The sequence below is a fragment of the Sesamum indicum genome, linkage group LG5 (genome assembly GCF_000512975.1).
Source record: "Sesamum indicum cultivar Zhongzhi No. 13 linkage group LG5, S_indicum_v1.0, whole genome shotgun sequence".
Taxonomy (NCBI): Eukaryota; Viridiplantae; Streptophyta; class Magnoliopsida; order Lamiales; family Pedaliaceae; genus Sesamum; species Sesamum indicum.
The window spans coordinates 12,974,825-12,985,982 of NC_026149.1; the positions used below are offsets into that span (position 1 = coordinate 12,974,825).

General features: G+C 31.5%; 2 protein-coding genes across 3 annotated transcripts in view; one reads left to right on the forward strand and one right to left on the reverse strand.

Annotated features, from left to right (window-relative positions):
* LOC105162533 (polyol transporter 5) overlaps positions 1-4,047 on the reverse strand; it is a 13,371-nt gene extending 9,324 nt beyond the window's left edge. Inside the window, exons 1-2 of one of the 2 annotated variants that reach the window (XM_011080582.2) lie at positions 3,806-4,047; positions 3,105-3,461 (exon numbers count right to left, since the gene is read on the reverse strand). In XM_011080582.2, the coding sequence (XP_011078884.1) occupies positions 3,105-3,461; positions 3,806-3,974 (526 nt within the window). In that variant the 5' untranslated portion in view covers positions 3,975-4,047. Of the gene's footprint in view, positions 1-3,104; positions 3,468-3,805 lie in introns of both variants that reach the window. The other variant, XM_011080581.2, reaches the window with a different exon arrangement.
* On the forward strand, positions 5,087-7,118 carry LOC105162534. The gene is made up of 3 exons (XM_011080583.2): positions 5,087-5,624; positions 6,673-6,717; positions 6,864-7,118. Exons 1-3 carry the CDS (start codon positions 5,221-5,223, stop codon positions 6,919-6,921), a joined length of 507 nt encoding a protein of 168 aa, XP_011078885.1. The 5' UTR covers positions 5,087-5,220; the 3' UTR covers positions 6,922-7,118.

Sequence of the window (11,158 nt, forward strand, 5' to 3'; positions counted from 1 at the left end):
CCTGTCCGCCCATCCCCCCCCCCCCCCCCCCACCTCTCTCTCACACGCACATACACACACACAAACACACTCACAACCTCTTTCTTCATATAGGCATACTCTCTAATCTCTCACTCTCACACACAACCCTCTCCCCCTTCCCTCCCACACACAATATAGAGAATTTGGTTGCATGGCTTGATGTTCATTCAAGATAAGCATTAAAAATGTTATGAATTATTTTGATAAAATATAGTATTTCGTTAGATACTTAGTAGATTTTTTTACTTTATGATTTAGCAAATAAATTTTAATGTACATGATCATTAGACAGAAATGACGTGTGATATAAATTTAGTCGTATTACATTACAGGTCGTAATTACCTTTTTCAATAATTTCAACTATTGTCTCATTTTTTTCATTGTGTGAAATTTTTAAAATTTTAAATTTAAATTAATAAAATGTTTTGTACTAACTCGACCCAACTCATTTGTAATCCAATCTATTTTGGACCCGTATATTTAGAGTCATTTGAAATCCGACAAATTCTGGACCCAACCTGTGTGAATCCAACCCAATCCATCCATTTGCCACCCCAAAATCAACGTAATGATTTTTCATAAAGGGGATTATACATGTCTCCATCATCATGGAAAACTCAAGTAAGCTACTTTGACATAGTGTGTATGGCATGTTTCATATATATTTTTTTTTTTGGGTAAATGCAATTTAATTTTTTCTTTGATATTATAAATGTGTAAATTATTCCTTTATTAAAAAAATAGCAATTTACCTCATATGTTTTTTTAAGTATAGCAATTTACCTCTCTAGACGGAGGGTAATTTACTTCACTTTATAGATATAGAGAATTAAATTACTATTTTTTTATAAAAATATAATTTAATTATTTATAATATTATGAGGTAAATTTCATTAAACACTATACTTTGTCATGGAAAAGAAATAAAAATTGGAAGTGGACAAAGACCAAAAAGCATCCGACAAACCAGTTCGGCTCACGAGTGGTCCAAAAGCCTATTGGTTGAACAATGTGGACAGCCAATTGGGCCAACATGGCCTAATCCTCATGTGACGTTCAAAACCCCAACCAAATTTAGTCAATAATATCTAACTCAATCGATAAAGTTGAAGCTTTATGATCTAAAAATTATGTGTTTGAACTCCGGTTGTGATGTTATTTTTAATATATAATAAGTATTAGTTAAATTAATCTTATTTGATATTATTGAGTATAGTATGATTGTTGTAATAATCTTTATCAAATATTAATATTCGATATGAATGATTACAATTGATTTATTTTAATTAATAATAGTTCATCGCTCTTACTTAAAAAAATAAGGTTAAACTCTTTTCTCTCTCTTTCAAATTTCAGATTAAAATTCATGTTATATTACAATACTTTTTATACACTAAGACGTTTTTACGTACATGAGGTGTGTCGAATAACTTAAAAAGTACGATAAAATTTGAAATAGAAAATCTAATTCGTCTTTGTTATATCAATAATGTTAGTTATATATAGTAGTTTGAGTATTATAAATTAATTACAAGATAAATATATTATTATATTTATAATATAATTGGGCGTAGAAAGTGATCAATTATATTGATGTGTGATTGATTTAATTTGACTATATTTAAAGTTTATAGGAATTTGAATTTGATTCCTTTTAAGAAAGTTTGATATATACAGAGATGGCAATTGACCCTAGTTTAGAGTGGGTTTGGGATAGAATTTGGTGAGTCCAAGGCGGGTTCGCGGTGGTTTGATCGGGACCCAGTCGGGTTCAGGGCGGGGTACGGGTTTTGTCCTGAACCCATCCTGAACCTGATCTGTCTCCGATCCGTCCCGTCTCGGATTATATATATATATATATATATTATCTATCATTCATATATAATTCATTATTTTTACATGTATCCAACTCTATATAAGAAATACAAAAAATAAACTTGATGAGAAAATTAATAATTTAGACAAACGTATACTTTGTTTTATACAATTCATTTAGATTGAAAATTGTGTTAAGATATTCAAATTTAAACTAACAGTTATTAGAAAAATAAAATATTAATTAAATGTATTTTTTGTGTTATACAGTTCATTATAGATCATAACATAATATTAGGTGATGAGAAAATTAATAATTTAGAGGAAAGTATACTTTGTGTTATACAATTCATTTTAGAGTGAAAAGAGAAAACTATATTAAAGTATCTAAATTTAAACTGATATTACTTATTAAAAAATAAAATATTAGTTGAATGTATTATTTGTATTATATAATTCATTGTAGATTGTAAAATGATTAACTTAATAAGAAAATTAATAATTTAGATGAACATACATTTTGTGTTATACAATTCATCTTAGAGTGAAAACCATGTTAATGTATTTAAATTTAAATTGATATCACTTATTAAAAAAATAAAATATTAGTTGAATTCATGAATATATTTAAATCTAATTAAATAATTAACTTAAATTATTTAACTATAATTAATAGTGGTTAACTAAAATAACAATACAATTATTTGTAGTCAAAAGAAAAGACTTAAAAGTCAAAATTCAAAATTTCTCTTTGCACCCGGGACGGGGCGGGGCGGGGGCAAGGTACGGGACGGGGAAAAATTAAGTGGGGCGGGTCTCAGGTCCGATTAGACCCGTTCCAAACCCACCCCGTTGCCATCACTAGATATATAAGTCTAGTCCAACAGGTCTTAATAAATAATTAGGTCAATTATAAGTGCTTCTTTGATGTTCGATAAATTATTAATACTTCCTTAATTTTAACAGCCATCTAACAACTAACCTAATTTATTAGTTTTCGTTAAATTTTCATCATTTTTTATAGTGGACTGACTTTCTTGTAGATTATGAACTATAATTTTATATTTTAATAATATTTAAATTTTTTATGAACTAACTGCATAATTTTTTTATAATCTTCCAAAATTTTTTATTATTTTTTAGTTTTTTTTTTTAAAAAAATTGACAGTTTCAAACTCACATTCAAAATTAAGTATTTTAAGAAAATTTCGTTGTAATTTATCTAAATAATTATTAAAAAAAATAATTGGATAAAACAAATACATACCGAAATTGATGAAGACTTCGGGGAAAGACGTGAGGAAGCCACGACAGGAGGCTGGAGCCACTTCGGCTGCGTACACCGGCGCGATCATGAGGGCGTAGCCAACACCGATGCCAGCCACGAAGCGCCCCACCATGAGGAAGGCGTAGTTGGCGGCGAAGCCCATGAGAATAGCTCCGGCAAAGAAGATGGCGGAGGCGAAGACGATGGTGTAGCGCCGCCCAATCCAGTCGGAGGTCCGGCCAGCCACGGCGGAGCCGAGCAGCGAGTAGATGTTGATGGTGCCCACTAAGATCTCGATTTGGACGTCGGAGATTTTGAGGTCTCTCTTGATGTAGATTGTGGCTCCACTCATAACCCCTGTGTCTGTAAGCGTGTGTGTTTTTTAAAGTGATAATTAAATGCATAGTTGCATTAACATTTTAATGAAACGAATAATATTTCAATTTAATCAATATATTAATATTATTAAAAAAATAAATAAATTATAATAACTCACGCCCGTCTCTTTATAATAACTCACGTTCGTCACAACAGACAAAACAGAAACTATTGCAAACGAAGGCTAATCGTCATCAATTTTTTCTAAATTAAAACATGCTATTCTTAGAATAAACATAGGAACAAAATGAAATTCTTACAACATATGTATAATAATTGAGCAAGTAGTAGAAAAAATAAGAGATGAAGAATGAAGGAATTACCGTATCCGAGCAAGACGGATGTCATGGAGGCAAGAACGGAGATAGCCAAAGCGTACTTGTTCCTTTTATGCTTCGTCGGAGAGGTGGTACTCAGCAACCGGCGGGCTTCGGTGGGCTCGCCGGGAACACCATCGGCATCGGCATCGGCTGGTTTCTGGTGAGTCGTCATGATGAGGGAGAGGAGAAAGCCAAGTAAGAAGGAGAGTACAATAATGCTATAAGTGAATGAATGAAATACAATTTTGTGTAAAGGTCAAAAAGTTTATTTGTCTTCTTTATATTATTGATGAGAACGTCAAGCAATTACAAGATATGTGCTACCATCACTTTTTTTAATATTTTAATGGGCTTATTTTATTATTTGTGTGTGTATATCTATATATATATATATATATTTAAGTGTTTATATAAAGTATAATATAAAATGTAACGCAAATTTACTACAAAAGTTTAGACGGATGTAGAGGGACGATGTTGTATCGAATTTTCGAGTTAAGGTCTTTAGAGTGAGTTTAGAAAATTGTTGACCACGATGAGTAAATTATACCTTGAATTTTTTTATTGTAAAACCTACAGAACAGATCATGGCCTTCAAAATCATACCGAGAAGACCCTGTTAATACTTTGATGTTTGAGTCAAGTAAGTCGTAAGAGAAAGATAAGTAAATAATAAGAATGTTATAAATAGACGAGTATTTATAGTTTTTTTTTTCTTAATTATATGATTTCATATGAACCACAAACATCAAGATGATCAGATAGTCACGGTGAGTCCGTATATTTCAAGATGATCAGATAGTTACGGTGAGGACCGGATCATAAAGACCTAAAATAATAATCGAATCCAAACTTGTTTGAAAATGGTAGAAATGTTGGGGACGGGTGTAAAATTACTCCCACATCATGTTGGGATGGGGTTTTATTATTTAGAAAAATTATAAAATAAACAAATTACTAAAAAATCTCATATGTTTCCAATTCATACACATATGTATAAAAGGATAAATAATATTGACATCCTTTGAGTTGGGCTAAAATACACAAACCCGTTTCGTTTTTTATAAAATTACAGTTACAATTCCTGAGTTTACAGTTATAATTATACTTATACCTTTTATTCAAAGACAAATCTTACACAAACATCCTTAAAAGAAAATAAATATAATTTTACATAAAAAAAAGAGATATTTATATAATTTGACCTAACTTAATTTATGATATAAAGAATTATGAGTTGAGGTATTAATGAAATTGAGAAAGTAAATGCGTGTGCGTAAATAACATGAAAGAAGAGGGGAAATGAAGTCCCCACCAAAACGTGGGGCTGAAAATGAGGAACCAAAAATCTGTGGATAGAACAGTAAGCAAAAATAAAACTGCAAAATTTTCAAGAGAAAAGAAAATACCAGACAAGTATGCTGCTCTATGGCGCATCTTCCACCAGATGTTCGATGATATGCCCCGGAGGAGCCCATACTCAACTATTACCCAAAAGAGCGCCTTTTCCTCTAGCTTCAACCCGCATCACTGCACGCCACCGTATAGCTGGTGCGGTAGTTTCAGCCGCCGCCACTGCAGCATTGGTGTTGTCTGCAGGCGCGATTGAGGTGGCAGCACCAAAGCAGCCGGAGGAGACACTCTCGAATATACCACAGACGTTGTCGAGCGTGTGCACTCCAGAGCAGAAGGACTGCAAGAAAAGGTATAAAATCCAACGGCCCAAGTCGAGGAAAGCTGAGACTTGCACTAAGAAATGCGTTGGCACTTGCATTTTGGGGGGTTATGGTTCTCCCGGGGAAGGTCCTTTAAACATCAGGAGGTAAAAGAATTTTGGCAATGGCCTTTTATTCTGCCCTTAGACATATAGCCATGATCATGACTTGCAACATGTTGCTGCCTGCTTAGCATAAAACATCACAATTATACATGAAGGGCTCATGTTAGATTATACATAGTAGTCATTAGATCATACAATGTAATTCAGTATTTAACTTTGTGACATTATAGTATTCTCATCCAACGTTTTCATGACCACTGAGACCTACCAAGTAGGTATGCAAGAAATAAGTTTCCTTCATGATCAGAAGTAAGTTTGGGGGAGATGGTACATGTTTCAGGATAGCTAATTGCATATAGAAGTACATGTTACCTATTGTTTGGAGTTATGGCACTTTCCTTCACCGTCTTGATTCGCTAACTTAAACAGGAAAACAAGAGATTAGATAGGATAGATGAAGTTACAAGTTCTCAGTCGATGGTATACACCTACAATGTCTTGAATAGATGACACTATATCTAACAATGCGGAAAGCTAATTGTCAACTGTTCACATCCATTACTCCAAACTCGTGGATTTTAAAAATTTCATATATGGTAGATTTAATTTATACACGTGACGTGCATTTTTAAACTGGACTGCAAAATGAAGTGCCAACTTGGAATAATGTATCCAGACTGTATCATCAAGGCATTAAGTGAGCATTTGCATGCACCTTAATTTTGTGGGCTAGATAACGGCATGTGCTCTTAGCTTCATAAAGATGGGACAAATGAAAAGTCCTAAGTAGATCGATTCTTATATATTCCCATCCAAACTAACAAATAAAAGTCTGCATCTGCATTATTTTCTCATTAGTGATCTAAGGTGATGATTTAAGCAATACATGGCTGATGTTTTCAGTCAAGGGCTACTCATGTGCATCATATACACTATCTATGACATAACTAGAAATGGGCAAATTATGAAAATTTTAAGCTCGTGATGCTACTTTCTAGGTTGTAATAGTGCATGTTGTTTCTTAATTCTTACCTACAACCTGGCTTTGCTCACTCAACCACTAATTCGAGTGTTCTTCGTTCACCCACAGACCTCTAGTTGTTTTCAAGGACGGTTTTCGGAGTCGTAAATATTGGTAAGCTCTTTTCCCTTCCATCTAACTGTTATTATTACAGTCACCATTCTCACTTTTTTGCCTTGTTATTCCTTTTTGATAATATTAACACCTATCTGTATATGCTTTCTTTTCATGTGTGATAATGAGATTTCATTTTCCTGCAGTTTGTCAGAGTGCTCTGATATCTGTAACTTGATTGGAGATGGTGATGATGGACCCTGATTCATGCTCTGTTGGAGCTACTTCCCCACATAATTTTCAAGTTGATTTACAGGTAGAATTATAATTTGTTTGTTAATATGTACATTTGAGGCTACTGTATATGCTGCAGGTTTCATCATTCCTTCACACAATGCTTTAGGATCTTTGTTCTTGCCTTAATCTTCTCCTTGTCCAATGAGAGTGTATGATTATTCCAACCAACTTTGTATATGTAAAAGAATTTTACTGAGGCTTGCCATGAACAAGAAAAAGTTACACTTAAGAGTGTTTAGTTCAACTTATAAGCTATTTGAATCATGTAAAGATATTTGACAGAAGTGTTTGATAAATATTAGGGAACGTATAAAATTCAAAAATAAAATATTTTAAAGAATGAAGGTTTTCCCACTTATTTTTAAAAAGCTCTTTAGGTATAGTTATATTAATTAGAAAATAAGAAATTACATCAACATCCCCTCAAATTAAGCTTAATTACACAAATACACCATATTCTTTATATAATTACAGGTACACCCCTTAAGGGGGTGTTAGTACAATGTACTTGGGGGATGTTTGTGTAAGAATAAGAGGTGTACTTGTAATTATAACTACAACCTCGAGGAATGTACTTAAAAAATTTTATAAAAGACATGAGATGTTTCTGTAATTAAATCTAATCTCAAAAATTTTCAATATAATTTACCCTAAAAATTTCATTACTAAGTCTTATAAATTTATCATCTTATGTAATTGAAAGTTTATTTTTAAAATACAACAAAAATCTATATCTTATAATTTTTAAGTATGTTTTATAATTCTAAAATAAACTATCCAAACACCCGTTGCCTCTTCCAATAAATTCCGTGTAACTCTTAAACTCCTATTTCACATATCATTCTTTCATTCCACTTACTAGTTGAACCGTTTGGTTTGAGAGTGTTTTAGTCTCTAATGAAGCTTTTTTTGTCAAATCTCTTTATTAATGCTTTATCTTTATTTTTTTATTATTTTAGTCCCTCAATTTTAAAATGCATGTTAATCTTTTAAGTATATCTCATATGGTCCTTGACCGTTAAGTAATAACAGAACCGTCATGAAAGTGGATGGAATACTCCACTATGAGGAGTAAAATAAAAAATAATTTTCGATTTGTCAATAATTAAAAAATATCATGTAATCTAATAATATTATATTTTATAGCTAAAGCCAAAATATAAATATTAATAAAATAACTACAGATTCAGAAAAAAAAATATTTAACAATGAGTTTCTCAGTGAAAAATAAACACATTATAATCAATGTGAAAAAAAAAAAGTCAACTGACTAAAATAAAGATAAAGAATACGTTGATTGAGATTCATACGTATTCTTTTTGGTGTATTTTAAGGGATAAAACATATTAATTACATTTGATTTTTTTTTCTTTTTCTGAATGTTTGGTTGTTGAATATTTATATTTTTGTGTGGTTATAAAAAATAACATTATTGAAGTACACAATACATTTTAATAATTGACAAATTATTAGAGTAACGAGCTCTTTTAATTTTACTCCTCACTAGTGGAACATTTCATCCATTTTAATTAAATTCATCAACATTTAACGTTCAAGGACCATAGTGAGATCTATTTAAAAAATGATGAACTATTAAAGTGCATTTAAACGATAAGGGACTAAAGTTGGACAAAGAGTGAAGATGAGGAACTATTAAGGCGCATTTTAGAGATTAGGAACAAATGAAAAGATTTGACCTTTTTTTTTTAATTATTTAAAATTAAACTGATTTAAGTCAAAAGTCATAAATAACTTTTATCAACTTCTCCAATTTATTAGTAAAATCATAAATATTAAGTTGTTTTTTACAAACACTCAAACTTAAATTTTTTCCACTTGTAACTTTATTTCCAGAGATTTGATTTTATGCACGTGAATTTTGCCATTACGTACGTACTACATCGGTGAGAGATACGGCTTGCATATACAGATAAGATGCCTGAGCTGTGTGATTAGCACAGTTCTCCATCATCTATCCAGAACCCGTTGAAATTGTGTGAAAAGAGATGCTAAAAGTGTTTGGGAGCGAGTGGGAATTATCACAAATTGATTCAACTTCTGTGAAAAGAAAGTTTCGCATTTCTCAACAACTACAATGACCAAGAGAATAACTTGATACATAAAAAAGATGAGAGAAACAATGAAAAGCTACCAAATCTAGATATGATGAGTTAATCTAAACATTTGAACGCATTTCTTCAGAAAAATCTCAAAGATTGCAGTAATAATGTACAAATTTTTCAGAGGGGTAAAGAGAAGAGGAAGGAAGCGAGAGGAAACAACTAGGACCGCGCGCGCTTGAGAGTTTCTGCATATTCTCATGTACAATCAATTATTCCACAAAGTACAAGCATCTTGAAGAAAATATAAACACCAAAACCTAACCGATCTATACTTCTCTAGGTCACGAAAGATCGTAAAACAGAGAAACAACTGCACAACCGATATTGACAACATCAAAAGATCTACCTCCAGCCGGCGGTGAAGTGGGGGTTGATGAAGCGGGAAACGGCGGAGCGGAGGTGCGGGTAGACGCTGAGGATGTAGTAAACGGCGTCGCGGAGGAGAACGTCCAGCTTTTCAACGAACAGATTGAGGCTGCGCAGTGGCGGGAAGTAAAGAGTGAGCGGCGCCGCCGAGAAAGCCACGGTGAAGAAGAGCTGTAGCATCGAGTTTTCCTATATGTTTTCCCGAAAAAAATAATATTGAATTGGGTCTGAGAGCATTTGAATATAGAAGCAGTATATATACTCACAGATGGAGACTAAAGTCGTGGGTGCGACTGCAGAAATTGAGGGCACCCAACAATTTCATTTGCTTTCTTTTTCAATCTTCAGATAAACATGTTTCTTTTTTCATTTTGTACCCGCAGCCGTCTCATGCACACCTATATACTAAATAATTTTTTATATTTTATAATATATTATAAATAAAAATAAAATATATAAATTAATAAATTATATTTAAAAATATAAAAATTATTGATATAATAAAAAAATTAATATAATAATATTAAAATAACGTGGAGTTACTTTTGTAAAAAAAAATATAATTAATTTTTAATATTATTTAATTAGAAATATAATTGTTATATTTAAAAATTAGTGTGGCGATGCCATTAATCCCTATTTGTGAATGTAAATTGTGTTTTTTTAATATATAAGTGTAGAATAAACTTTCAAGTAGAAATAAATTTTTATATTCAAAATAAATTAACATTTTAACTTAATTAAAAATTATAACAACGTTAATCTATCTATATTGTTTATTAAGGCTCCAATTTTTTTTTTTTGAAAGTGAAAAAGATGGACTATTATTTTTTAAATAAATCAATTACAATTATCAATATCAAATATTTATATGTAACAACAATCGATAATATATCAATCATATATTAATCATCAATATCATATAATTATATTTAATCAATAATTACTATTAAAATGGAAAGGTGCATACTATCGTAGTATAATAACATCTCATACGTTGAGAATTAGAATCTATAATTTTAAAATCATGGAGCTTTAACTTTGCCAGTTCAACTACACTTCAGATTCCGGACCTTAAGAGTAAGTAACTTTAAAGGCAAAATGCAAAATGACGAAAATCCTCTCATGAACCGGGCCCAAGTACAGTGCTTGACGTTTGGGCCCATACAGGCATACCCAACTTTATTTCGGCCCATTGAGTGGTTCATATAAATATTTGCAGAATATGTACTATTCAACCACATTATTTCCTATGCTTATTGAAAATTAAAATTGAGATTGGGAAACACAAAATTTTTATTTAAACCAGTTGTGATTGTACACAATCAATAACGTACAGATGTCTCATGGGGATTGATCACTCAATCATATGATAAATGTAAAGAATAATCACATCGCCTTTTTTTTTTAGGTTTGCTGTAATTATACGTAAATTTTTCTATGGTTAAAAAATTATACCTGGTACTCCTAACGTTTGTTTTTGTTCAATAAATTTGAAAATTGTTGAAATCAGTAAAAAAATTTAATGAAACTTCTTACTAACCCCCGGTTAACTTATAAACCAAAGTATCTTTATAAAGGTGAAGATGCACTTTCTCACATGCATTAGCGTGTGAAGATATAAGGATAGTTATGTCAGAAAAGATACGTTTGACTTGTAATAAGTCAATCAAGGGTAAATATGATTTTTCTTTCGAATTTTTTGTTAATATTAA

Excerpts from the sequence above, each read along its gene's own strand:
- LOC105162534 (XM_011080583.2), top strand. The coding sequence starts at position 5,221 with ATGCTGCTCTATGGCGCATCTTCCACCAGATGTTCGATGATATGCCCC. Across the intron at positions 5,625-6,672 it reads GGTCCTTTAAACATCAGGAG|ACCTCTAGTTGTTTTCAAGG; the intron begins GTAAAAGAATTT and ends GTTCACCCACAG. Across the intron at positions 6,718-6,863 it reads TTTCGGAGTCGTAAATATTG|TTTGTCAGAGTGCTCTGATA; the intron begins GTAAGCTCTTTT and ends ATTTTCCTGCAG.